At 49.6% G+C, this 27,962-nt stretch overlaps 1 protein-coding gene and 1 long non-coding RNA gene across 5 annotated transcripts in view; one reads left to right on the top strand and one right to left on the bottom strand.

The window, feature by feature from the left end:
- The window catches only part of RGS9 (regulator of G protein signaling 9), a 72,087-nt gene that overhangs the window by 9,222 nt on the left and 34,903 nt on the right, over positions 1 to 27,962 (top strand). The window contains exons 2-9 of one of the 2 annotated variants that reach the window (XM_077163641.1): positions 1,034 to 1,130; positions 5,001 to 5,051; positions 7,263 to 7,369; positions 7,565 to 7,616; positions 7,861 to 7,919; positions 9,794 to 9,870; positions 14,757 to 14,838; positions 22,276 to 22,338. In XM_077163641.1, the coding sequence (XP_077019756.1) occupies positions 1,034 to 1,130; positions 5,001 to 5,051; positions 7,263 to 7,369; positions 7,565 to 7,616; positions 7,861 to 7,919; positions 9,794 to 9,870; positions 14,757 to 14,838; positions 22,276 to 22,338 (588 nt within the window). Of the gene's footprint in view, positions 1 to 1,033; positions 1,131 to 5,000; positions 5,052 to 7,262; positions 7,370 to 7,564; positions 7,617 to 7,860; positions 7,920 to 9,793; positions 9,871 to 14,756; positions 14,839 to 22,275; positions 22,348 to 27,962 lie in introns of both variants that reach the window. The other variant, XM_077163640.1, reaches the window with a different exon arrangement.
- LOC143687049 (uncharacterized) lies at positions 13,630 to 23,405 on the bottom strand. Of its 3 annotated transcripts, none has more exons than XR_013177364.1 (3): positions 22,949 to 23,405; positions 22,240 to 22,475; positions 13,630 to 14,028 (listed from the first exon to the last, which is right to left on the bottom strand). It is a non-coding gene; the product is annotated as an uncharacterized LOC143687049 (long non-coding RNA). The 3 variants fall into 3 exon arrangements; XR_013177365.1 differs by having other exon boundaries at positions 13,630 to 13,935; XR_013177366.1 differs by having other exon boundaries at positions 23,124 to 23,405.

Genomic DNA, 27,962 nt, shown 5'->3' with positions numbered 1-27,962 from the left:
TAATTTAGCACATTTCTTCACATCTCGGTCTTCTTTGACTGGCATTGGCCACATCTCCAAAACCCAGGCCAGGTTATGCCGTTCTGCAGCAGTAGCTGCTAGAATAAGATCCAACCCATTGAGGGTGGCATTGGAGACCCACTGCGGGCTGGCTTCCAGCTGCCTTTCCTCCTTCACCTTTGTTTTAGTTTTCCTGGCTGCTGAAGCTAATACCCTGCAATGGTTTGGCTTAAACACCAGGAGGTCTTTGGCTCCCAGTTTTGAGGCTAAAAGAAGTCCAAAATCAAGGAGTCATTAAGGCTACACTTTCCCCCAGAAGACTGTGGCACTCTGGGGCTGGCTGCTGGCAATCCTTGGCCTCTGGCTTTTCTGTCCCCTGGCATTGCACACAGTGGCCTCCCCTGGATTCTCCGTCCGCTGACTGCCGGCTCTGGCTGCTCCCTCTGTGTTTCTCTCTCTCTCTGCGACCTTCTCTATTAGGCGTTTGGTAATAGGATTAAGACCCACCCTGACTCAGCAGGGCCACACCTTAACTGAAATAACCTCATCAAAAGGTCCTATTTGTAAACATTCACACCCACAGAAATGGCGTTCAGATTAAGAACAGGTTTTTCTGGGATACAGTGTTCCAAAGCCCATCTCCCACTGTTTTCTGTTCTTTTCATGCACAGTGCACTGCCATCCTTCCATGTCTTTGCTCTCCATCTCTCCCTTTCCTTTCAGCAAAATCCTTTTTCACTAAATCCCATCTTCTCTTAAAGGCTCTCCCAGAATCTCTGAGACAGAAAGAATCATTTTGAGTTTTCGCACATGGGTGCTTGTTTGTTTATGTGTATGAAGTATGCATTTATTTCTGCTTGTTACGATACTTATTCAGTGCCCATCTGTCTGCTGCACCATGTCGTAAGCTCCTTTGGGAAGAGGGATGCTGCCCATTTTTGTCTTTTGATCCTCCCGTGCCAAGCAGAGGGCCTCACTCAATTAGTTTGTGCAGCGGCTCCCGCCAGGCAGCCTTTTCTGTTCTGTCTTACAGATTCAAGCCCTCGTGAAGGACATGCAGAGCCCAGAGACGGGGGTCAGAGTGCAGAACCAGAGGGTCCTGGTCACCAGCGTCCCCCACGCCATGACAGGTGAGGTGTCCTGCAGCACAGCCTTGCTGGAACAGACCGCACACAGGGCCTGGCAAACCATGGCCCCTGACAGTACTTGTAATAAAAGATTTGTTGAGCCACAGTCATGCCCTTTCACTTCGTGTTATCTGTGGCCACTTTCACGCCACAATGGTAGACTTGAGTCGTTGTGACAGAGACCGCATGACCCACAAAGCCGAAAACATTTACTCTCTGGCCCTTTACAGAGTAAGTTTGCCGACTCCATTCTCCTTCGGGGGGAGAGGTCAGGGAGGAAAGAGAAAAGGACTCCGGAGTTTTTTTCTTGAAGCCCCTGCTCTCAGGCGGTCATCATTTTAAAACCTTTACTATCGTTGTTGGGTTTTTTGGCTTGTTTTGTTTTTATGAAATCAAGTAGCAGGAAAAAAAAAGAAAAACATTTTGCAGAAGGAAATAATTGGCCCCTACCTTGCTGCACCTGTCCCTACCTTCTCATCCACATACTTCCCTGCCCCTCCCCCGCCACACCCTTGCCTCCTCTCTCTGTGGGGGGCAAAGGGCCTGCACAGCAGAAGGAGCGAGACACCACAATGCTTTGATTAATGTGTTGCATGTGTTTCATGATCTTGGATTTGCAGTAAAAAGCATGGTTTTGGGGGAAGCAGATTGCATGCAGAAACAAAGCCCACATCTGGGACTTGCTGCTGACCCCTGCTGGGTGCACTCCCTCTCTGCTCGGGTCCGTGACCTGACTATTCAGTTTTTACTCAAGGTGCCCATGTCTTTGTTGAGGCGAGCCTGGCTGCTGACCTTCCGCCTGGCTGCTGATCGCCTGTTCCCTTTCCTGACTGCTCAGGGGAAGGGGTGCCCCCCCTGCAAGGAGTCACTCAGGGCTCCTGGAGCGCGAGCCCTGGAAGACCCCCTCTGGCTGGTTGAAGCAAAAGAGGAATTGTTTTGACATGCTGTAGGGTGGCTCACAAAAGTAAAGGAAACACTGATGGGCTGGACTTGCGGAAAGTTAGGAACCAGAGTTGCTCTGGGCACCCAAAGAATAGGGACTGATGGAAAGATTCTGTTGAGTGCCTCTGCCATTGTTTGAGATTCAGCTGTGGCAATTCTTCCTGAAGGCATCCCTGACCCCTGCTCCCTCCCTGCCCCTGGCTTTCATTCACTGGGGCCTGAATTCTCCACCTGGCTGGGGAGACCCTCGAGGGGAAATAAATGTCTTGCTCTTCTGGGCAACCCCAGAGCTTAGCAGGGCCCTGGTTCATAGGGGATGTTCAATAAACATTTCTCAAATGTATGAATTGGTCCTGCTCGAGCATTGTGCAAACAGCTCTATACATTGAATCAAGCGCCCTGGAATTGAATCCTTGGGGGCCCCTTTACTAGCTATCTAGTTTCAGTCTCAGTTTTCTCATCTGTAAAGCGGTAATAGCAATTTCTGCTAAGAGGATTATTGCAGAAATTAAACGGACAGTGCTGTGCAAGTGCTTGGCCTGTGGTGGACGCTCAGTGGGTGGCATAGCACTTTCCATGTGTATCTGTTAGCATTCATAATAAAGTGAGGGGTAGATATTGCAGATGGAGCAACTGAAACACAAAGAGGCTCAGCAAATTACCCATGCCACTTAGCTAACAGGTGACTTGGACTTGAGCCCAGGTAGATGACTCCATAGTCCATACACCTTTCCAGTGTCCAGTCAGAGCTGCTTTCCTTCCTTGTACAATAGAGGCATGTGGTTCCTGGATCTGGGCTGTATTTTCCCTTGCTCCCCACTGAGCACAGGTGAATTTTAGCTGCTAGAGCAGAACACAAGTAGAAGCCTTGCTCCTACCACATGACAGCAATGGAAGCACGTTGGGTCACCAGCCACCCCACTCCTCGGGTGGCAGGGGACCCAGGGCTTCCTGGGGATGAGGGAGCCTGAACAGCCTGCTGGGCTATAACACAGACCATGGAATGCAGAGGCCGGTGGCACCATAATCTTCTTTGCTCTATTTTAGGAAGCAGTTAAGTGGATGAAAAAAACCCTCGGCTCCTTGGTGGAGAGAGATAAACAGTCTAATGTCTGCATAGGTCTCTCTCTTGGTTGGCACAGCGCTAAACAGCATTTAAGGACTTGGGGTAGAAAATCTAAAACACACAGTTCTAAGATTTTAAGTAGATTTTAGATGAAGAATTTTGCTTTTGAACAGCCAGCCTGGAATGATTAAGGCTGAGAGCAATAGAAGGAGAACCCAGTGAAAACAATAGTGGTGGCCATGTGGGAGGGGACGGAAGGAATGGTGGACAGCTGTGCCCCAGGGCATGGGGAGGAAGGGAAGCATTCCAGGCTGTCCGTGCACAACCATCGCTGCCAGACAGTTTGTGAGCGGGGCTGTGGCCCTCTCTGGAAGGTCCCAGAAGAGATGCCCTTTGCCACCGCTGAGGAAGGAAACCTCATTTGCAATGACCAGCCCCAAGGACATCAGGGTCTCAGTCCCTGACCGGGCACGTGGCTACCTTTCCTCAGTGGCATGTCCTGTGGGCTGGTTCCCATGCAGGCAGGAGACCCAGTTCGGAAGCCTTGGAAGCCAGGTTAGACAATGTGGTCTTTGGTGTTTGCGAGGTGACACCTGAGTTGGGGTGTTGGCTCCAGGGTATGTGGTCTTGCTTCTGAGATGACGCCTTCCACCTGCAAGGAGCATGTTCCACCTCTGGGGCCAAGGGCTGGGGACTGAGGAGGAGACTCGGGACCTCTGTGGTCTCCTGCAGCAGTTCTAGCTACAGTGTTGGCAGAGCTTGGTTTGCCTTAGCCCTTAGATGAAATCTGAGTCCTTGAGGAGGGGGCGAGGGGCGCAGTTCTCTCCCGAGCTCATCCCTGCCTGTCTCTCCCCATGTTTCTCATGTCTCTCCTCGTTCTGCAGTATTCCCAGGCTGGCCCCTAGGATTTGCAGGCCCCCAGGGCAAGAGTGCAAACGGTGGCCTTAGCTGTGAATCAGTCTGCGAATTGTAACAAAAATATGACCTACTCTGAGAAGAGTACAACAACCTGGAAGGCCAGGTTTGAATTTAGAAGTTCCTGACTCCTCAGTTTTTATTGGAATTGTGGGCCCTTTGTCCTCAGCCCGCCGCCTTCTCTTCCCACTCTGGACTCTGAGAGGTTGTAGGTTTACAGAAAAATCATGCAGAAAATACAGAGTTCCCACACACGCGCCCCCACTATTAACATTTTGCATAAATGTGGTGCTTCTGTTACATTTGATGAGAAAATGTTGCTACAATCATACTATTAGCTATAGTCCATAGTTTACATTAGGGCTCGCTGTTTGCGCTGTACAGTCTTATAGCTGGTTTTTTAAAAAAATTTATTCTAGTAACAGATTTACCACCTCAAAACTTTCCCCTTTAGCCACTTTCTGATAAATTATTCAGTGTACTATCATCACCACCATCCTTAATCAAAATTTTTATCATCGTCCCAAACCAAAAATTCTGCACCCATTTCTGGGCTCTGTTTTACTCCCGTGAGTCCAGACTCCATCCAGAGTCTCACAAGCAGCTGTCTTCTGGTTTATCTATTTATTTTTTCAGTAGTAAGACTCAGTCTGTTTACTCTCTAGTTCATGAAAAATAGTCCCATACTCAAAGTGTTATAAGGTAAAAAATGTATATATAAGCCCCACAAGAGAGATGAAGATTAGGGCATGTCCGGGAGTGAGACTGGAAATCTGGTGCGAGCTCTTCACAGATGGCCTTGAATGACATGCTGCAGAGTTTGGATGGAGTGAAATGGGAAGTCTCCGGAGATTTTGATCAGGAGAAGGACATGGTCCCAGAGATGTGTTAAGAGGTTGGGAGATGTGTTTGGAGGCAAAGACAAAGGCCCCCTGTCTCTTATTTTGCAGGCAATGATGTTCTACAGTGGATCATACAACGGCTTTGGATCTCCAGTCTGGGTGAGAGTTTATCAGCCCTACTGTGTGCACAGCAGCACGTGAGAATCTTCGGAGAGTAGAAGCCAAGTGAAGAATTAGGCTGTGTCTCCGAGGAATTTACATTTTAATTGGAAGGATAAAGCCTTCTTGCGTGAAGCAATCAGAATCAAAAGCCAAGGCGTGATAATTTGGGAAGAAATGATTATTGTACACAAACTGTTGAGAGCAAGTAAAAAGGTAGTTGGGGAGGAGTCGGTCAGGAGAGACTTCTTGGAGGTGTGTTTACTTCTCATTGATGGGTGATGGTCCATGCACAACTGATTGTCAGGGAGAAAATAAGTTCCGCGAGAGAGGCAAAGATTGGATGTGTAGAGGGGCTATCTTGAAAGAAGTGATGCTTGTAAATCGGCGTAGGGGAGTTCAGAGGATATTCTTGGAAAACGAGCAAGAGCAATGGCGCAGAAACGGATTGAACAGGAAGTGGAGTAGTAATGAGGGAAATCGGGAGGAATGACTTCGGCGGAGTATGGAAAGTGGGTGAGACAGGAAAGAATACCTGGAGTCTTTGCAGATTCCACGTTCCAACTGGGAATTAAGCAATAGGAAGCCACGGGAGATTTTTGAGCATGACCGTATGTATGATAATCATATTGAAGCTAGGATGTTTAGAAGCGATTGGAAGAATAGGTTGGAGAAGAAAGCATCTGGGGGCCAGGCTTCCCATGAGAAAAACAGGCTGTATATGTATTATATTTTATATATTATATATATTTTATAATGAGGCATAAAACATGAGGGTCTAGCCTTTGGTGGAGGGAGTGGACTTCAAGAGGGAGAGGTGGGGAGGATGTCTTTCAGAGCTTTGGAGGCTCAGCTGTGGGATGGGACGTGGGTGGTCAGCCGTGGGATGGGAGGTGGGTGGTCAGCCGTGGGGTGGGAGGTGGGTGGTCAGCCGTGGGATGGGAGGTGGGTGGTCAGCCATGGGATGGGAGGTGGGGTGGTCAGCTATGGAATGGGAGGTGGGTGGTCAACCATGGGATGGGAGATGGGTGGTCAGCTATGGAATGGGAGGTGGGGTGATCAGCCGTGGGATGGGAGGTGGGTGGTCAACCATGGGATGGGAGGTGGGTGGTCAGCTATGGAATGGGAGGTGGGGTGATCAGCCGTGGGGTGGGAGGTGGGTGGTCAACCATGGGATGGGAGGTGGGGTGGTCAGCCGTGGGATGGGAGGTGGGTGGTCAGCCGTGGGATGGGAGATGGGGTGGTTAGCCGTGGGATGGGAGGTGGGGTGGTCAGCCGTGGGATGGGAGGTGGGTGGTCAGCTATGAAATGGGAGGTGGCGTGGTCAGCCGTGGGATGGGAGGTGGGGTGGTCAGCCGTGGGATGGGAGGTGGGGTGGTCAGCCATGGGATGGGAGGTGGCGTGGTCAGCCATGGGATGAGAGGTGGGGTGGTCAGCCGTGGGATGGGAGGTGGGTGGTCAGTCGTGGGATGGGAGGTGGGTGGTCAGCCGTCGGATGGGAGGTGGTGTGGTCAGCCATGGGATGGGAGGTGGGTGGTCAGCCGTGGGATGGGAGGTGGCGTGGTCAGCCATGGGATGAGAGGTCAGTTGCATGGTAGGCCTGAGGACTGGTGGGATGAAATCCTCTCTCCAGCATGGAAAGACACTAACTTTCATTGGTGCTTTGGGAACAGAAAGAATGGGGAAAAAACAGGAAGGTTTCCCTTTAGTTGATGCAAATCCAGAGACAGGGCCATGAGTTGAAGAGGGTGGAAATTAAAGTGAGATGGGGAGGAGACAGTGGAGGAATCTGGACCTGGATGCATGCAGAGTAGAGCTTGGGATAGAAATTGACAAATAAAAATGGCCTCCCTCCGCCAGAGACATTCTGTGCCCACTCCTGTGGCCTCCTCCAGACCCAGAGATCTGAGTGTCATCCCCAGACCACCTGCGTAGGAACACCTATGATGTCAGTTAAAATTCAGGGTCCCATACTAGACTTGCTGAGCTGTCATTCCTGGATAGGACTGGGGAAGCCTCCTTTTAACATGCTCTCCAGCTGCTGCTGCTGCATGGTGAAGTTCAAGAACTGCTCTCCTTGCGCCTGGATGCAGTGCTGTTAGGATGGGGGTATATGTCCCTAAATATGGGGTGGTTGGTGGGGGCTGGGGATTGAGCTTCACCCTTTGGACTATTGCTCTTAAGTTCCGTGTCTGAACTGCTTCTTCCCAGAGGCACAGAACCTGGGCAACTTTATTGTCAAATATGGCTACATCTATCCCCTGCAAGACCCCAAGAATCTTGTTCTCAAGCCTGACAGCAGCCTGTACCGATTTCAGGTAAGCCTTGGCCTTGATCTTGGGGTTCAGCTCTTACTCGTATGTTAATCCTATTTGGAAAGGTCAATGGCTGGTTTCATAGCCTCACTGATGAGCATTTTAGAAACAGCAGAGGGGGCGAAAGTGTCACAGGGCTGGGGGTCCACGGAGTCACAGCCTAGCATCCACGCATGCTTTCCCTGGTTTCTTTTGTAGACCCCGTATTTCTGGCCCACCCAGCAGTGGCCGGCTGAAGATACAGACTACGGTAAATGCCCTACCCCACCACATGCTTTTGGTAGTGCTTAACATGCTGTTAATTGACTTGTTGCATTTTGGCGACATTTGTCTTGCTGTCCTCATGACGTTTATGTCAGTTCACATTTGCATTGGGGATGTTGCCAGGGAAAGGGACCAGGTCTGTTGAGTTGAGCACTGCAGCCTCATGCGTAGAGATGCATACATGATGTTGAATTATGAGGATGACAGCAAATGTTTTTGTTCTTTTCCAGCCATCTATCTGGCCAAGCGAAATATCAAGAAGAAAGGGATTTTAGAAGAATATGAGAAGGTATGGAGGTGCTTTCAAGGCCTAGGTTATTGTAATTGAATGGAATATAGTCTTGTGCTCTTGTTATTCCCCTCTTCCCCCGTTACTATGTTCTTCCTCTTTCATTTTGAGCGCCGAATCTTCCACAGTGCTCAGCCCATCACCCAGGGCTCTGTAGGTTGTGGCGTCACTTTGGGAAAGAAAGTGGGGTGTGTACTGTCCACTATCTCATGTGTATTAACATTCCCTCTCTGTTGAGTTTTGAGGTTAACTGGGTCCGACCCAACTTTCAAACTGGTGTTCTGCAGGACTGGGCTAGTTTCCCTGGTCCAGAAAAAGAGGTGGAAAGAGCAGCAGAGACAGAAAATGAGGACTGTTATATGTGCATGAGTCTTAGGTCTAAGATGCTACCCAGCATATGTCCTTTCTTGGGTAGAACAGCCTTTATTCTGTGATTTGCTTTTTTTGTGCTAAAATTTTCTTCCTGTTTGAAATGATGGCAATAATAGATGGTATGGCTTTTTAAGAAAAATGCCCTTACTTGGCAAAATAAAACCATTGGCACCCCAAAGTTAAAAAAATTTCTGGGGACCCCTGGATTAGGTAGGAAACCTCCTGAAGCATTTTGAAAGATGCTGCCTGCAATGGTTTGGCTGCACCATAAACCAGCCCTGCCCCCTCTCCAGCCCCCATTTTTCTCCTGCCTCTTTACTCATCTTTCGCTGGTCCAGTACATCTCCTGGGCAGTAATTTGAAAACCCTACATTCTTGAACTCTGGCCTGGGAGATTTTGCAGATCTGGGTGGGGGTGGGGAGCGGGCTGCTGTGTTTTAACAACCTTGTCCAGGTGATGCCATAGCTCGGCCAGGTGTGGGAACTTTCGCTTTGATTTAAGGATGGGTGATCAGTGATAATCCGTGATCTAAAGCAGTGGTTCTGGACTTGAGTCACATCAGCATCACCTGCAGGGCCCCTTAAAGCACAGATTCCTGGGCTGCACCCCACAGGTTTCTGATTCGGTGGCTGTGGGATGCCGCAGGGCCAGAGACCAGTATTGAGAACCACTGCCTTAGAAGGCAGGCATTAACGCCCCAGGAAACCTCTTTCAAAGGCCTGTCACTCTTAAACGGTCATGAGTCATTCACACTTTGATGTGACTGAGCTTTCTTCCCTTGCTAAGAAGAGCACTTTGTCCTCATTTTTTGTTTATTTATTTTGAAGCAGCTTGTGAAAGTCAATTCTTCCCCATGTCTAGTTTTGGTTCCTCATGCCATAACTTAAGCCCTTGCCTCACTGGCTACTGGGCACACTGTTTACCATCTTCCTTTTGCTGTCCCCAAACAGTATAACAATTAATCAGCGTGATAATCAACAACCCTTGGGTAACAGATTCCAGCTTGAGTGAGTGGTAGGAAAACAATACAAAGGACTGCAGCTGTGAGTGAGTCAGATATCCCAAAGAACACATCTTAACCCTCAAGGGGCTAATATTTGTTAGCAGAGGATGACAATCTCACTGTTTTTATTCTTTATAGACATGCTTTTAGAAAGACCAGCAACACATCAATCATAGGGCTTATCTTTGTAGATATGTGGCATTTTATGTTGAGTTTCCATGTTCTTCTCCAACCCTAGTGCTTTTGCCCTAATTGCATCTGGGATATATTTATTTAAAGAAAAATCCAAGCCGAGTAGGGCTTGTTGTGAAGCCTTTGGCGAAGTCTCTGCTACCCCTTGAATGAACACCATGGCCAAGCCCGAGTGGACGGCCAAGTGGCTGGGTCTGCAGTTCCAGCAAGATCGAGGCAATCCCTGGTTGACTTAGGGTGTTCTGCCCTGCCACACACAGCATGGGTCATGGGACTCAGTGTTCTTATTATGTCTTCCTTCTCTAGGAGAATTACAACTTCTTGAACAAAAAAATCAACTACAAGTGGGACTTTGTCATTATGCAGGCCAAAGAGCAGTACAGGTGAGTGGATTAAAGAGATCATGGTCTTCCTCTGCAGCTCTCCCTCCCTCCCTTCTGTGCTTCCTCTAATTAAAACAAATCTCTATTGGGCATTGATGTGGCAAACATGGGGCGAGGCATGTGGCCTAAAAGAACACAGTAGGTCAGACAGATGTCATTAGGTCATGATGCTGCCCTGGGTTTGCACAGGCAGCTGTGGAGGTGACCTCTCCTCCACATAGGAAGTAGCCAGTGTTGGTGGATCAAGAGGAGAGGTGGGGTCGGGTGAGAAGTGTTCTAAGCAGATAGGACCAGAGTCGGGAGGCAAGAGCTTACCCATTACTAAGCATTTCCTTGATGCTGGAGCAGAAAGCTTGGAGCTTGGGCACTAGAAAAAGGCTGGAAGCTTCCATAGGAACAGATCATGAAAGGGATTTGTCCTGAGGACCACAGGGAGCCATGAAAAGATTTTAAGCAGGACAGGGATAGCATCAGATTTGCTTTTTCATTTACCTGCCATTTACATTAGAACCAGAGCTGAAAGTCCCCCCAAGGGCTCTAAGTCTTTAGTGAGAGCCGCATGTAAATGTTGGGGAAGATGAGTAATGGGGAAGAGTGTATCATATCAGTCAGGATGAGGTTAAGCCATTGTAACAAACAACCCCCAACCTCAGGAGCTTGAAACCACAAAGCTCATTGTTCTCTCATGGTCCGTGTCCCCTGTGGGTCAGCTGGGAGCTGTGCCCCACCTTGTCTACACTTGCTGACCTATCCTGATGGAGTGGCACCATCTGGGCTTTGCCTGTGGTTAAAGCAGAGGGAGAGAGAGCCTGTGTGGCTCACAGTTGACTCATGTCACTTCTGTTCACATTTCATCAGTCAAAGCAAGCCACTTGGTTATTCCCAACCTCAAAGATGAGATGGGTGAAGACATACAGTCCTACATTTTGCCTGAAAAGTGGGAGAACCAGAGCTATCTGGTAAACAGCAGATGGCCCATCCTCACTCACCTCGAGCCCAGCCCCCAAAATGTCTTGCTTGGTACACTGTTGGGCTGGACACTGGAGACCCCATTCTCAATAAGCAGCCTTGGAATTGAAGAAGTGGTTAGCACAGTTAGGCAAGAGGGCTAGTTTAGGAAAAGTAAAATGCTCACAGGAGATGGCTTTATTGCCTCTGCTGGGGGAACTATGTCCTTATAGTTTAGATTCAAAGAGAAGAGCAGTAAGAAAGGGCTGGCACTGCTTTTTAGCCACTAGCGTGTTTCTGCCTGGGCATGTTTGAGTCAGAGCAACATGGGAACCGCTTTATGATCCTTCACCACTTGTATTTGTTTTTAGGCTTCATGTTGTGAGTTGTTGAAGACTGTCTTCAACTGTGTTTGGGGCGAGGGGAGTGATGTGTGGGAAATGCCAATGTAGTAATTGTTGTCATCTGTCACTTTTACAGATGGGGAAACTGAAAAGTCAAAATTACTAGGCCAAGGTTAGTCAGTGAGGTAGTGGCAGAGTTCAGGCTAGTATTACTTCATTCCATTTAGTGTAATAATTTTGAGTTCCTGCTTAGGTTCCAGCACAGGGCTAGGTCCCACGGGCACAAAGATGAAAAAAATGTGCCCACCCTTCCTGGGGCTCCCTGCTCCCTTCACCTCTCTGCTCTGAGCACGATGAGTCTGGTGACCAGTGGACCACAAACGCTGGCATGTGCCTTCCAGGAGGCTCTGGTTTTCCTGCAGCACAGACCTGTTCTTATGGCCCCAGAGACCCCACCACTCGGGCCTTGACCTCAGCCTGGCCAAGGCTCTGTGCTGCCCACACCATAGCATTTCTTTTCCTCCAGTCTTTGGCCTCCACCCCATGGCTCTCTTCCCTGCCCCATACTCTCCAGTTCTTGGAATGAGCAATTCCTAAAAGGCTCTCTCCATTCAAGGTGCTGGCTTTCCTCCATTCACTCCATTGCTTAACTCAAAAGGGGCCTCTAATTTTAGATTTAGGGTCTCACCATGTAGCGTTCCCCATGAGGTAGCCATCTTGCTATTCTGAGTTCTTCAACACAGACCCCTGTTCAGTGTTCCAGACTCAGACTCCAGCCACTTACTCTACATCATCATGTTCATGCCCCATGGGCATCTCACACGTAACTTCTCCATATTTGAATGTTTCCCTCAGTCCCCAAACATTCTTTTCCTCCAGTTTTACCCATAGTAGTAAAGAAAACACCATCTGCCACCGTCCTTACCCCCATATCTAATCAGTCATCCAGGCCTGTAACCATTTCTGGCACTAAATCTGTCTTCATTGTCCCTACCTGGTCGAGCCAGCCTCCTTCTCACCTGGCATGTGCCTTCCAGGAGGCTCTGGTTTTCCTGCAGCACAGACCTGTTCTTATGGCCCCAGAGACCCCACCACTCGGGCCTTGACTTCAGCCTGGCCAAGGCTCTGTGCTGCCCACACCATAGCATTTCTTTTCCTCCAGTCTTTGGCCTCCACCCCATGGCTCTCTTCCCTGCCCCATACTCTCCAGTTCTTGGAATGAGCAACATGGCAACGTCCTCTCAACTGACTTACCTGCTCCCATTTTGTGTCCAGTTTGAAATACAAACAGGATCATGTCACTCCTTTCAGACAGTATCTGAGCGCACTCTCAGTTCCGATGTTACTTCCTCACATAGGCTGTTCTAACGGACCATTGTTGCCCACAAGGCACCCAAAACTTTAGTGGCTCAAACCAGTAACAATTATTTTATTATCTCTTATGGTTTCTGTGGGTCAGGAAATTGGAAGGGCCAGCAGGGCAGTTCTGACTCAGTGTCTCTCATGGGTGTGGTCACATGGCTAGAGCAAGGGGCCTGGAGCAGTGAGGGCTAGCCAGGCAGTGTGTACTCTCTCCGTGTAGTCCCTGGGACTCGCCATGGGTCTTCTCCTCTCCCCGTGTCTCACCATGTGTCTTCTGCTCTTCGAGGGTCTCTCCACGTGTCTTCTCCTCTACCTGTGTTTCTCCGTGTGTCTTTTTATCCCCGTGTGTCTCTCCATGTGTCTTCTCCTGTCCCTGTGTCTCTCCATGTGTCTTTTTCTCTCCATGGGTCTCTCCACATGTCGTCTTCTCTTGCTGTATCTCTCCACGTGTTTGTGTGTCTCCGTTTGTCTCTCCATGTGATCTAACTTGGGCTTCCTCATAGCACGGTGGTCTCAGGCTACAGCTGGCCGAGAGCTTCAAGGGCAATCATTTCAGCAAGCAAGGTGACTCCTGTCCCGCTTTTGATGGCCCTGCCTCAGAAGTCACACAGTGACCCCCCTCCGTTAGTCAGAACATTCACAAGAGCCCACCCAGCTTCTAGGGTCTGTGACATAGACCCACCTTCAATGGAAGGAGTGTCAAAGGATTTGTGGGCATATTTAAAATCACCACAGAGTCCGTCCTATAATAATTCTGCATTATTGAACCTTGAACAGTTCCTTATAGCATGTAATTCAACTTGCAAATTGATACTTATTTCTCACTTGGGTGTGTAACACTCATACCAAAAGCTACTCGAGGGTAGGAACTTTGCCTGTTTGGTTCACCAATATATTCCCAGTGTCTGAAACATAGTGGAAGATCAACAAATACATAACTTACTAGTTGATTAAGTGGATGCTGTTGCTAAAAAAAAAAAGGAATCATAATATGACAACCTAAAATGACACCTAGCTTAGGGCTCTCCTGGGATCCAGTTCTCGTGACTCTTCCCCAATAACACACATCATAGAAAAGCAAAGCCAGAAAACAGTGTTGGGGTAATTTAGGGTTGACTTTATTTACAAGCGTGTCCACTATTGGAAAGTCCCATGGGCTTTAGGTCCCCCATGGTGCCTCCTCCTGAGGACACGTGGCTGATTAACCTGGTAGAAAATCCAGTTAGGTTGGCGAGGGGAAGTGGGAATGACAGTGTTCACATTTAATTTCCCGAAGAGGCTGGTGAAACACCCCGCTGCAATGGCACTTCTCACCCCGTCTGGCTCCCTGGGTGCTCTTCACGATACATTAGCTGGGAAATAAATCCACCGTCTCTGCCTTGTGAAGGGCTCGTGCGTCACCCCGCGTTGCCTGGGAAAACAAGCATTGCTAAGCGTGGGCTCGGGTCGCCGTGGAAATGGTGCTGACTGGGGCCCACGGCATGGTGCTTTCTGTCGCTCGCTCCTGTCGAAGGAAAGCCCAGCATCATTTGCTATCCCTCATGGGAACGGGAGAGACAAAGAGATGAAAGTGGAAAGAGCCTTTTACAATGATAAGTTGGCCTCAGAAAAGCCCCTCTTTGGAGAGAAAGGGTGGGACTAACAGGAAGGGACAGCCCAGGGCGAGGGTCCCCATCCCATCCTCAGCATGGACTGCTGCCGGTGTGTTCAGATGATGATTGTGTTGTTTACCAAAGCAGGGAAAATTAAGAAGTCAGCTGGTCCCCATGTCAGCTCAGAGTGTCGTCCGTGTCTCATTTCAGGGTGAGGCTGATTTGATTCTGTGTTCGGTCCTGGCAGCCTGATGGCATTTCAGCAGCACATTCCCAGGAAAGGGCTGGACTCTGGGTCCGGCTGCCCACGTGCAAGCCCCGCTTTGGCCCCCCTTCTGCCGCTTGCTCATGGCGGGGCCCTGGGCAGGGCACCTAGCCTCTCTTTGCTCCAGTTCCCTGACCTGTGAACTGAAGAAGGGTCACTGGGCAGATTAAACAAGCTCATACAAGCAAAAGTATTTGGGAGGGTACCTCGCCCGTAAGTGCGACGTTAGCATTCGCCATTATTATTTTTATGGCCAGTCTGGATTATTTGGCAGATTGGGGAGAGTGGTCCAGGTCAGCAGGAATGGAGGCCATCACTGACCAACAGTTGCCAGGTATTACTGACTGGCCTTAACCATGGCTCTTGACTTTTCAGGACTGGAAAGGAAAGGAACAAAGCAGACAGGTATGCGCTGGATTGCCAAGAGAAGGCATATTGGCTGGTGCATCGATGCCCTGTGAGTATTGTCCTCCCTGGCTTTAACCCGTCTCTTCCTTTGCGCCTGACCCCTCCCCGTGCTCTCCAGCTCACTGCCAGCTTGTCTCCTGGGGCTAGAAGGGGATCAGCAGAAGGACCTGCTCACTGATAGGGTAGCATCCAGTGCCTTGTTGCTGAAAGAGGAAAATGCACTGTCTGCATGGGGTCTACTTGTGGCCACCTCTAGGAGTTAGGAGTTAGTTGGAATTCCCCAAGGGAAGGATGTGAATGCATATTTCTGTTATAAGGGCTGGAATTGTTGAGGGCCAGGATATCATGCCTTAGAAAAGAAATATAAGAAGGAAAAAAAATCGTTAACTCAGGCTCCAAAGCAGAAAATCAAAATGTTATAGACAGCTGAAACTCTGAAAGCCAAAGGCACGGTTCATGTCTCTTGCTCGCTCCCCATTTGCTTTCCCGTATCCATTCACTAGGGGTTGAGACGGGAGGAGGAGAGAAGGAATAAGTGTTTGCTAAGCATCTTATTGTTTAGAGCATATTACACCTGCGGCTTTGGCACTTTTAAAGGTCCAGGGAAACCAGCTGGACATAACTGAGTGTAACTTGTCACAGCTCATCCCTGGGAAATGGAAGCCTTATCCCTGAACACAGACAGACACTGACTGCCACCCACTGTAGCTAACTCTAGTGCCTCAGTTTCCTTCTGTGTCAGACCCATGTGCTGCCTACTGATCATGGGGAGTGGGAAATATGAAGGGAATTCCAGAAGGTGAAGCATTTAAAACAAATGTTTCTCCTTCTTTAGATTTCTCGCCTGCTAGGTATCTGAAATTCTCAGAACCAGACCGTGAATTGGGTCAGTCTTGGTGCCAGAATTTAAGGACTTTTGAACTTCTGGTTCATCAGGTTTTGGCCATTTTGTTTGTTTTCTTTCTGTCTTCAAATGGATTCCCTTAAGGTGGTCCATCTGTGGAGGCGTCTGTTTGGATGCCTAGTTGTCAGATTATATCCTGGGGTTGATCCCCAAGCAGCTTGTTTGGTTTTGATTTGTTTCACAGTTCTTCTTCTAGGTACAATAGTTTGAAAATGCTCAGCCCAGGCCCCTGGGGGCTGGCTGGAAGGAGGTGGATGATTGAATTCCAGGTCCTGGAGAAACAGTGCCAGGACATGCCACCTGTTGACAGCTCAGGAGGGAAATCCTTGCATGAAAAGGAAGCAGTACATTGTTTAGCCCATACCTGGTCATATATTCCAGAAGAAGGGAGCCTTGCTAAGGATAAAGGAGAATGGCAGATGAACCACTCATCTTGTAAGATGCCTGGGTGTCCAGTAGCATCCATGACCAGGGAGAATGGAGAATGTCTTCCAGAAAATATATGGAGACTCCGCAGTGTAGGAATGCCAGTGTGACTGCATTCTATGCAAAACCCCACACACTGGCTTTTTAACTCTCTACCTAGCATCCTTCTTCTCCTCCATGATCTTGTAACCAGGAGTCCCAACTGAAAAACTTATCATCTGAGTTCCCCCCAGTTCTTGTGGGTTAAACTCTCAGTCCTCACTCCAGGCACCTGGTTGAATGGCTCTGCCTAGGATGACATAAGTACCTAGAAATACATAAACTTCACAATGTATCTGCCACCACACCTCCCCCCACATCCACCCACCCCCATTACCATCAAATTCATCATCACCATCATCACCTCCACCAGTCTCCTCTACCTCCACCTCTGTCACTTCCATCTCCACTCCCGCCACCTCTACCACCTCTACCACCTCCATCTTCACCTCCACCACATCCACCATCTCCACGTCTACAACCTCCACCACCACCATCTCCACCACCACCACCACTACCTTCATCATCTCCACCACCTCCACCTCTGTCACTTCCATCTCCACTCCTACCACCTCTACCACCTCCATCTTCACCTCCACCACCTCCACCATCTCCACGTCTACAACCTCCACCACCACCATCTCCACCACCACCACCACTACCTTCATCATCTCCACCACATCCACCTCTGTCACTTCCATCTCCACCTCCACCACACCACCATCTCTACCACCTCCACCTCCACCTCTACCTCCACCTCTACCTCTACCACGTCCACCTCCACCATCTCCACGTCTACAACCTCCACCACCACCATCTCCTCCACCACCACCACTACCTTCATCATCTCCACCACATCCACCTCTGTCACTTCCATCTCCACCTCCACCACACCACCATCTCTACCACCTCCACCTCCACCTCCACCTCTACCTCTACCATGTCCACCTCCACCTTCACCACCTCCACCATCTCCACGTCTACAACCTCCACCACCTCTGCCGCCATCATCATTGTTGTCATCATCATCATCATCATCACAAGAGAAATTAGTTGAGAGTTGATAGTGTGCTGAATACTGTGCTAAGCATTTTACATTCATTGTCTTATTTAATCTTCATAGCTCTGTGTGAAAAGCAGTAATATTATTCCCATTTTAAGGATAAGTGGGTTGAAGCTCAGAAATAGTGATGACGTGTTCGAAGTTACATAGCTCGTAAGTGACAGAGGATCTGAACCCATGTACAGCTGACTGCAGGGCTCTCCGTCTTGACCACTGTGCTGTTTGATCTCCCATAACATGTTATGTGATGTCTTAGTACATTTAAGGCTCTTTGTAACCTCCTTGGTTATTAGCAGATTGTTCAAGTCACTGCGTGGATTCACATGCACGTGGTCCCTCTTTTGATAGCACTAGGGACCAAAGTTCAGAATCAGGCTTTGATGTTCTCTGAGCAGTCGTAAAAATCCTGGGACACGAAACTGCTCTTTTCATCTAGTCTCTCTCTCTCTGCTGTTCCCCTAAATCAAAACTGGGCCAGTAGTCAGAGATGAGGCACAGTGCATCTAGACCCTGTTCTCCCAGACTTTTTATAAACACTGTCAGCCTCTTGTTGACCTGAGCAGGGTGGAAGTTGTTCTGTTTGGAGAGCATCTGTTTGAAGAATATCTCAGCTTAGAAATTGAGCAATCTGACTGACAACCCCAGGAAGCCCAGGAGCTTGCGGACTGTCAGACTGTCTCCAGGAGACCCAAACACACTGCCAGTTCAGTGGGGGAAAAGTCAGCCAACGCAAACAAAGCATTTGGCACTGGGGGGTGGAAAGCAGCCAGTGTGTGGACTGACGCTAACCAACTGTTGTAGCATATGTTCCCGAATCAATTCATTCATGTGTTCATTTGTCTATTTGTTATTCGGTGAAACCTTTATTGAGCCCTTACCTGGCTTTGTTGAGCCAGGTGAGGGGTTAGGTGCTGGGAATGAAATCACAGCTAAATGTTATTGAGCTCTTCCCACGTGCCTGTGTGAAGCTCCTGGCTTGGATTTTCTCATTTTGAACCTGGCAGTGACCCTGTGAAGTGGGGAGGGTCATCATTCCAGTTCAGATGGAGGAATCATAGCTCAGGTTAAACAGCTTGCGCAGTGCTGGGATGTGAGTCCACATCTGTCTGACTCCAAAGCTTGACATTACTGCTGCTGTACACGGAGGACTCATGCGTGGAGCCCTTCTCTCTTCTCCAGGAGCTCAAAATTCAAATCGCCATTGCCCAGGGGAGCAGTGCTCTCCAGGCTGAGAGCCCAGTGCTGAAGGAGTATAGGGAGGGGTCATTGATTTGCGGGAGGGAGGGAATGTTGCGCCAGATGTTGTGTCAAGGATGTCGCCACCAGCAGAGGCCAGGATCAGACGTGGCCGGCAGTGGGTGAGTGATCCGACCCCATTCCGCATGGGGCCCAAGCCCAAGTGCCATCCATTGTTTGGCATCCGGTGATGAAGGAAAATGACATTCTGCTCCCATTTTTACGCAAAGAGGACTAAGTTCTAGTCCAAGCATGACGCAAATGACAGTTTGTTTTATAAGTGAACGTAGGGAGAAATGCCTCCTTTGGAAATGTCACTTTTGGGGCATTCCAAGCAGTTTTGCTTCCATGCTTCCCAAGGCTGTCGCCCATTGCTAAGGCCTGGTTTTGTGGATAGAGACTGCCTTTGGCAGTGTGTGCTCTAAATCAAGAGGTCACTGGATTGCATGTCAAGCTAAATGGCCTATGTTTCAACCACCTACACAAACATTCCCCCAGAGAAGAGGATGTCTGCCCTCCATTTCCTGTTGAGGTTGGGCTGCATGTCCATCAATGGAGAAGGGCAAAATAAATGAAAGGATGTGCTGGGTTTTCTCATCACAGAACTCCCAGGCACGTTCCTTTGGCTTTCCACAGTGACAGAAAATTGTGAGGCTGTTGAATGAACATTAATTCTTTTAAAGGCCATTTAATGACCTGGGAAAATGGTCTGACATATAATGTTATATTATAAAACCAGGAGGGAAATTTACATCAGCTGTGTGGTCTAGATTTTCTTAAACAAACTGCAGCCTATTCAACAAATATTTTGTCAACGCCTGTTCTATGCCAGGAACTTTCTAGACAGTGAGGGATGTTTGGATTTGGATACTGAGCCAAGACAAATGTGGGCATACACCTTCAAGGAGCTTACTAACCTGGTGGGGAGACAAAGATCAACGATTATTATACAAATAAGTGTGAGATCTACAGAATGCCAGGGCAGCTTGTAAGAGGCAAGGGACCTGACAGGATGGGACGTGTGGAAGTGGGCTTCAAGCTGAGACCTGCTGGGAGCAGCCTTCTCTAGCCCCCCAATCTAAAACCCTTCTCCCCTGGTTCAGCCTCTTCACTCTGTCTTTATCCTGCTTTATTTTTTCTTACAGCTATTTGGTATTTTATTTTATTGTTTGTTTTCTGCCCCATGCCTCAAAAAGGTCTTAACTGATGCTTTAGGAAAGAGAGTGCTGGTGAGAGAGGGGATGAGAGCAGGAGGGACAGAGAGCACGGCGGGAGCCTTGTAGGTGGCCCTGGTCTGCAGTGCTGATTCCCGAAACTGTCACCCTCATGGAGCAGTCGTCAGGTGCACACAGATCCTTTCCTGACCTAAAGTACACCACATTTAAAGCATTGCATCTTTGGCTGATGCCCAAGGCGTGGTTGTTGGGGGCGTCACCCCCCGACGTTGACGTTTCCTCTGGCTGAGTGGGTGGAGGAGGGTGCTGGGTCTTCTCCGGAAGGTTCCCTGTCTGGGGTGCAGGGCTGGGAGCGGCAGCGGCCCCTCTCTTTCCCAGCAGCCCTCTGCAGCGTGCGCCGTTGCCCTTATTTCCCATGCACTGAGAGGCAGCGCTGGCTTATCTCCTTCGAGCACCTTCTTGTATGCCAGAAACTGCGTCGGAGTGGCTCTCTGGCTGTCACAGAGGACCCAAAGGCTTTATGCTACCTGGCGAAGGACTGAGAGGGACCTGATGCTCCAGAACCAGCCAAGGCAGCAGGGCAGCCTCTGGGAGTTTTGAAGGCGGAGTGCTGGGATGGGACCACCTGCATGTGTCTGCAGCTCTGGGTGGCTCTGCAGGGGCGGCAGGGGTCCGAGCCTGGCTACTTCATTCCATGGAGGCAGCAGGAGAGCCCAGAGAGCTAGGGCAGGACCCGCAGAGAGCAGGGAAGTCCGGCGGGAGGCTGGTGGCTCCGATGGATCAAGGTCCTCCAGTCTGGGCTGCTTATGATGACAGTTCCACGAGTGCTCCAGGGCAGCGGAGTTTATTTCCCCCAGAGTGGGGCAAAGTCAAAGCAAAGAGCTGGATCATTAATTCAAGTGAAGCAGACGACCTCACTTTGAGGTTTGTGCAGGAGCAGTGAGGGAGGCAAGGGCTGGATGTGTCAATGCATGAGAGTGTGTGTGTGTGCAGGCATGTGTGTGAGTGTGTGTGTGAGTGTGTGTCTGTGGCGTCTGGCTTTAATCATGCTTGGGGAAGGGGCTCTCCATACCAGGTGGAGGGAGCAACTTCTAGAATCTCCCTTAGACAGAGGCACTCATTCTGATGATAACAGCCCCCACTAGAACACACAGGCACACACACCCACACACACACGCTCAGACCTCTGCATTACCCCTACACAGCACTTGTTCCAACTGTTATTCATCTTTGAGTGACTACTTGCCAAATGGCCACTTCCTACAAGCTTGGATGGGCCACAGGGGCAGGCGCCTCGGGCCGTATTCACCATGGGCCCAGCACCGAGCTCGATGTCCAGCGCATAATAAGTGCCTAATAAATATCTGGTGATTTCATTCCATATGTAACAAGGAGGGAAAGAACGCTGTCTCCCTTTCCCTACCCTCCTTCCTGCCCATTTTCTATTTCTTTCCATTCTCTCTCGCTGGTCTGGGCTGTATGCCCTCTGTTTGCCCTGGTAGTAGCCTGCTAAGGTAGAGTTGCCACATGTAGCAAATAAAATATAGGATGCCTGGTTAGATTTGAATTTTGAATAATTTTTAATACATTATTTTATGTAAAACATATTTTAGATATAATATTTTTGGCATAGAAATAAAATAAGTATACTAATATTGGTAGATAAATCACTTGTTGTCTATCTGACATTTAAATTTATCTGGGTGTCCTGTATTTTATTTGGTAACCCCACCTCTGAACTGCAAAGGTACCTGACCCTGTTGGGGCTCAATCTGGTGGAGAGAAAGCCCATTACTCCTCCACTCCCTGCTTTAGGGAGGTCAGCGTAACTGGTGACATTTGAGTACTTGATGGGTGCCTGGCACCAAACACCATAGAGTGAAGTGAAAGACCCAAGTTTCTGGCTTCAAGGAGTTGAGTGAGAATGAGATTGGCTGGGGAGTTGGATGCCTGGCAGAGAAGGGGCCTGACAAAGGATCGCAGACCCAGCCCTTTCTACTCACAGTCCCTTTGTTCAGTGATAGCTGCCCACTGTTGAGAGCTTCATGCCCCATCTCGTCAAATCCTCATAATAATCTGCCAGGGAGGAGGAGTCCTCTCCATTTCTCAGAAAGGAAGTGAGTGCAGAGAGGGCAAGTGGTTTCCCAAGATCTTTTGCATAGCTGGGAAGTAGGAAATCAGGATTGGAACCCACAGGTGCTGCAGCTGGGCTCTCCCACAGCACCGGAGGGGTCTCTTTCCTCTGCTTCCAGGCCAGCCTAGACACCGAGCTGTGTAGAGTGGGGAAGAGCTGGAGGGAGAGTTGAGAGTCCTACATATCCATCCAGTGAGTCTTAGTGAGCTGGAATGTTTTTCATCCTTCCTTCCTTCCATCCATCCATCCATCCATCCATCCATCCATCTGTTCATCCATCTATCCATCCTGCCACATTAGGTTATGGAGCTGCTGTGGCATCAGAACAGCCCCCGCAGAGCTTACCTGCTCCCCCAGTGGGCCTTACACACCCTCTTAACTCCCCACGGTCTAGGCCCCATGCCCTTCACAGCTCAACTTCACATTTGGCAGCTTGGCCTAGACACAAAGTCAATCAGAAACTGGAGACTCACTGTCTGGTGTCCTTATGCTGCATTTGTTTCTTTCAGCCTGGAGTGGACAACGTGCTGGACTATGGCCTGGACCGAGTCACCAATCCAAACGAAATGAAGGTAAACCAGGTATGTCTGCACTGGAGGTGCTCGGTGGCTGCTGCCTGCTTAAGTGGGGCTAGGTCAGATTCTGAGGCTGGGAAGGTGTCCACACGTCTCCTCGGGTCTCTGGCGGTGACGGCATTCCCCCTTTGAGACTAACAAAGAGAGGAGGGCTGCGGGCTCTGGGATTTGGGGCAGGGGGAAGACCATGACAGGGCTCCCAGGTAAGGAGAGATTATAATTGTTCGGACACGAGAATGGAGAGTGTAGGTCACAGCCAGTGGCATCTAGATGGTTGGTTTTCACACTTTTCTGAGTCACTTCCCCTGGTGCAAATCTGAGCCCATTCTGCCCAAAAATGTATAGACACTGCATATAATTTCAGCCCAAGTTTAAAACCTCTGCTTATCAACTTGAAGCCTTAACTGACATGGCTGGGCCTGGAATGCCTCAGTTCGTTGGCATCCCAGTGGGACAATTCTTTACCCCTCTTTGCAAAGATTCTCCCATGTTCCTTAGGCCTCCTTCCTGTTGGTTGGATGGCCCATTTCTCATATCTTTTGTATACTTAAAGAAATGCCGTTCCTAAGCTGTTGCAACAGTGGGCGTCCAGGTCAGGATTTCCCACCTTGGGACTGTTGACATTTGGTACCAGATTGTTTGTGGCGGGTGGGGTTGGCAGTCCCGTGCCTCGGTGGAGTTTAGCAATGTAGCTCTGCCTTCCACCTGCCCCCAGTCTTAATAATCAAAAATGCCTCCTGGCATTGCCCACCGTCTCCTGGGGGTTGAGAGGGCAGAATTACCCCAGGTAAGAACTAGTGATCCAAATAAATCAGCCTGAAACTGAGGAGATGGCTGGACGGCTTTCTAAAGAAGAATCAGCCACAAAGGTCGAAAGTAGCCTCTCTGGCCTTAAGGCCCAGTGGGGGGCGGGAGGAGACTGGGAGTAGCCAGGTGGACCCAAAGGGATCCCTAGGGCCCTTCCCCACCAGAGGGACCACTGCTGTGGCCCGCCCGCAGCTCCCACTCCCACCCCACGGCAGCCTTTTCCACATTCCCCTTGTCAGATAACAGATAATTGCTGAGGCCCCGTAGGCTTGGTTGCCATGGGAACAGAATCACCGAGTGAAATACGGAGCCTGGGTGGCAGGTTTGCTTTTTCATAGATAACTGACACCCTGAAAAGCTCTCCGGAGGGGCAGGCTGGGGGCGGCACCCCGTCAGCCACCCTGACGCGGGGGAGGTGTGCGGTGAAAGGGGGTAAGGCCTGCGCCCAGGTCCTCCTCTCTGGAGGCCTTGCAGGATTGTCCTCCTGTGGGGCGGGAAGATGGGGTGAGGGACCCTCTAAGTTCAACTCTTAGGGTGACGCTGGCAGTAACCTCAGCTCACCGTGCAGAGTCTCCGTGTGAGACTGAGCGTGTCTTCTCTCTGGTGACACTGGAAGCGGGTTGTGCTTCTGTCTTGGTTTACCATCATCTTCTCTCTCTCTGTCTCTCCCACCAGCTCGCTCTCTCCTGTCTGTGTGCTCTGGCTGCTGTGGATCTTCAGAAGAATAAAGAACCATAGTTCTCCTGCAGGCGCCTCTCCCAGCCCCCTCCCCTCAGCCAGCCCCAGCCCGGCCCTAGAGTGGAGGCTGGTGCAGGGTGTGACCCTCGGCCAGCATGGCCCACCATTGGCCGAGGGTCGAGGCATCTGAGAAGGCCAGGAACCTTCATGAGTCCTGAGAGTGCAGAGGCTTTGGATCTTTGTTTCAGTGCAGAGAAGGACTCACAGGGCATGAGCTGGTTTGAAGAGAGGGGGCCATCTCTGAGAATTAGTGAAATCTTGAAAAGGTATCTGTCTGTTTTGCTTAAATGAAGTCAAATAGCCCAAAAGAAATAAATACACCGAAGCGTAAGTATGGAGGCTATTAGGTAGGCTGTTGGCTCGGGCCATGGGGTGACCTGTTTCCTTGGGCTGGTGGCCAGTGGGCAGCATAGCTCCGCCGCTCTGGGAGGAGCTGGCCATGGGCTGATGGCCCCACCCAGGGAGTGAGCCCTCTGACACTCAGGGTGCCTAGTGTGCACAGCCCCCAACCTTCCCTGTGTTACAGAGAAAATTTGGCCCCACAGAGAAGACACAGAGCTGAATCTGTTCTCCGGCCTGAATGGGGGCAGTCGCATGCCTGGGGGGCCTGGGAAGTGATGGCGAGGCAGGGGCTGCTTGTGACAGGGGCATCATTTCATCCAGAGGGCGCGCAGAGGGCTGTAGTATTGGAGTGGGTCCCAGCTCCGCCACTCACTGGCTGTGTGATCTTGGGCAACCTCTTGAGCTATTCAAATCCTCAGTTCCCACTGCTGTAAAATAGGAATAACAATAGTCCCATCTTTAGAAGATTAAGCATTATCATTTATGTGAAATGACTAGAATGGCATCCAAAATGTAGAGACATTCTCAAAACAGGAGCTGTTATCTTTATAAGTCTTTCCATGCTGTGGGAGAGAGAACTTGGGGGTGAGGGCTGTATTTAGCCAATTCCCTCTTTTTTCCTTAGAGCTGCTTATACTTCTAGTCCTGTTGGGGGCAGGGAGAGGAAGGGAGAGAAAGTCGCCTAGCAGTCGTGTCTTCTCTGCCCAGGCCAGTGAATAGCTGCTTAGTGCTCCACGCTGGTCACTAGGCAGCAGAAGCCAAAAGTATTACTCCAGAGTATGCAGTACTGTGCTCTGCAGAGCTCTCAGCCTGGGGCCTCGGTGAAGGGGGGCCTCCCTACCCGTCAGAGACAAGCTGCTCTCTTCTCATGGCTCTGTGTGAAGGTGCTGACTGGGGCATGGACAGCTCTACTGACGAGCATGTGCCAGAAATCACGGGGTGCCAGGCATGGGGCTAAGTGCTTCCCACCTAATGACAGTGCAGCTAAGGCTCCCCATAACCCTGTGAGTAAGTATATTACTTGCAGCCCTATATTACAGTTGAGGAAACCGGCCAAGAGAGAGTAAGAACCTTGTCCAAGAGCACTCAGCTCAGAAATGGTAAAACCAAATTTTGAACCTCAGCTGGCAGGCCCCAGAGCCCACTCTGTTCCTGCCTGATGTGTTCTGATGTCCATTATGTGACTTGTAGAAGCTCGGTGGATTTCACGAAAGGCACACAGCAACTTGCCAGGAAAGGTCATATCATTTCCATTTTTCATAGGACTGAAACAGAGAGGCTTAGCAGCTTGCCCGAGTGGCCCAATCAGGAGTCACACTTAGGTCTCTGCAGCCCCACAACTCTTGCTCTTCCAGCATGCAGCCACTCTGCAGCCTTTGGGGCTTGACCCCAGGGCCGACTCCATGGGCAGGTGATGGGCACTCATGCAGGGCCCCTAGAAGGACCTTTGCTTGGCTTAATGTTCTGTGGGTGCAATCTGAAAATCCTGAAGACTTCCTGAACAAGGTGCCCTGCATTTTCATTTTGTACTGAGCCCCATAGATGACTTATCTGGCAGGACGAGGCTAACTTCAGGTGATAAATCCTCAGCACTCTGGTCTCCTTGGACAGGTGCTCCCTACAGTTTTTCCGGTCTGCTTTGCATTAACCTCTTCTGTTTCTGGGTGCTTTGGCTTCTGGTTTTGGCCCCGCTCTTGGCTCTCAGTGCCTGCGCCACCCGATTTTTCTTGGTTCTCCCATCTGGGGTCTCCCTCCGTGGCTGACTACCTGATGCCGGGGTCCTTGCTCTCTTCTTCCCTGGGCTCTGCCCTCCTGCTGGCGGTGTTCCCAGGGCCTCCCAGGGCTGTCACCCCAACCTGGCCTGTCTCAGCATTTGCCTGCAGCCTCCGTCTGGTTTGGGGGCCACCTCATTGGGCATGGGGCTGTGTAAACAAGCTCTGGATGTATCCCCAGATGTGCACCTCTGCACGTGAAGACTAATAAGTCATTAGAATTCCACAGTTCAGAGCACTCATGGATCCCTTATGCAGAAAATTCACACGGTAGCAAAGTCTGTCACTGCTGGGAAATACAGAGATGGGCTTCTTTCCAGCTGGTCCACCTGACGAGAAAGGAGGGGGTTTATATGTGATTGCATGGTGAAAAACATGCCTGTTTTTTCTTATTTTATCACTAGGTGATCTTTGAATTGTTTAGAAGTGTACATATTTTTTAAAACAACTTTACTTTGAAAATAATGTTTTCTGTGGCCTTTGTCTGAGTGACAGTAATATTAATAATAGGGTTGCCAGAGCTACTGAATAAAAATGATGGACCCTTGGTTAAATGTGAATTTCAGATAAAATGACAAATACTGTTTTTAGTGTTTGTCCCAAATACTGCACAGGTGTCCTCTTTTTATTTGGCAATTAGGGTTACAGGTGTCCCAGGCCTGTGGTCAGCAGCAGACTGTTATTAACCCTAATTAATTGCTGCTGTATGTTGGGTCTCTGCTCTAGGCCAGTCCCCTGATGTCCATTATCCCCTTTAATTTCCCCCCTTTACCAGTGAGGACACAGAAGCTCAGAGATGCTAAACAAGTTGCCCAAGGTCACCTGGCCAGTAAGGACAAAACCAGGAATTTGGCCCTGCCCTGAACCCCTAAGCTCACACTCTTTCCTAAACCAGTCTTCATCTCTGAGGTCAGATTGTCTCTGAGAAAAGTCCAGAACCCTCTCTTTCCAGTGCCACAGCACGCACACACAGACCCACCCCCTAGAAGGACAGAGATACCCTGTGTGCCAATCTAGAGAAAGTTGATAATATGGAGAGTTTTATTTAATTAGGAATAAAGGCTGAAATTCATGTGGCCAATCCAAGAGAGGGGTGGGGAAGCCTCAGACTCAACCAAACCCTATTATTAGAGAGCATATGGCAGTCTGGTTTCCAGAAGAGAGCTGCTAATTCTGAGCATGAAAAAAAAAAACAAAAAGCAAGTCACACCAGCTACAAAAGCCCTAATAAGGTAATAATGTCAAATGAAGTGAATTAAAATACATATTTTTTTAAAAGTCCAAAGACCAGGGCAATGGCTCTAGGAGTTAACAACTAGGCCAAAGGAAAACCACAGAAGGTAGAAATGAGTATGCCTGGGACTGTGGCTTGTGAGTGCATCTCCGCAACCCTGAGTGCATCTCTCAGAGTGCAACCCTGAGAACAGCAGGACAGCCTGAGACATCCCGCTCATTCCATGGGGGTGGCCTCCCAGGAGCCTGTGACCACAGAGAAGGCCACTGAACAGTGGCCACCAGGAGGCTTGCTCTCGGACTGTTGGAGGGAGGACGCTTGTGATGTTGGCTGCTGAGCATGTGCCTAGCATGATTGCATCTTTACCGTCGTTAGTGATAATTAGAGAGTATTTCCTGTGTTTGTGTTTCATCCCATGATGGGGGCCCAGGCCTCTTTTTGTTTCCATTTGAAATTAAATGACTGCACAGAGTCATTTCATTCTGCAGTCTTCTCAGCTTCAGGGCCCAGAAGGTTTTGGTAAAGAGAGCAGCCTAGGTTGGAGAAAGTTGATAGGTTTCTCATGGATTACTCCTCAGTTTTGCAAAGAGGACGTTTGGGTCATTAGGTTCAAATCCAAGGGCCCTGGCATCTGGCAGAGCTGCGTTTGAATCCTGGCATGGCCAGTTACTGACCAGGAGATGTTGGGAAAGTTACCTGTGACATTTCACAGCCTCGGTTTCTCAGCT

The sequence above is a fragment of the Tamandua tetradactyla genome, chromosome 6, assembly GCF_023851605.1.
Source record: "Tamandua tetradactyla isolate mTamTet1 chromosome 6, mTamTet1.pri, whole genome shotgun sequence".
In the NCBI taxonomy this organism is placed as follows: Eukaryota; Metazoa; Chordata; class Mammalia; order Pilosa; family Myrmecophagidae; genus Tamandua; species Tamandua tetradactyla.
The sequence above is the reverse complement of the archived record's forward strand: the minus strand, read 5'-3'. Positions and strand labels throughout refer to the sequence as shown.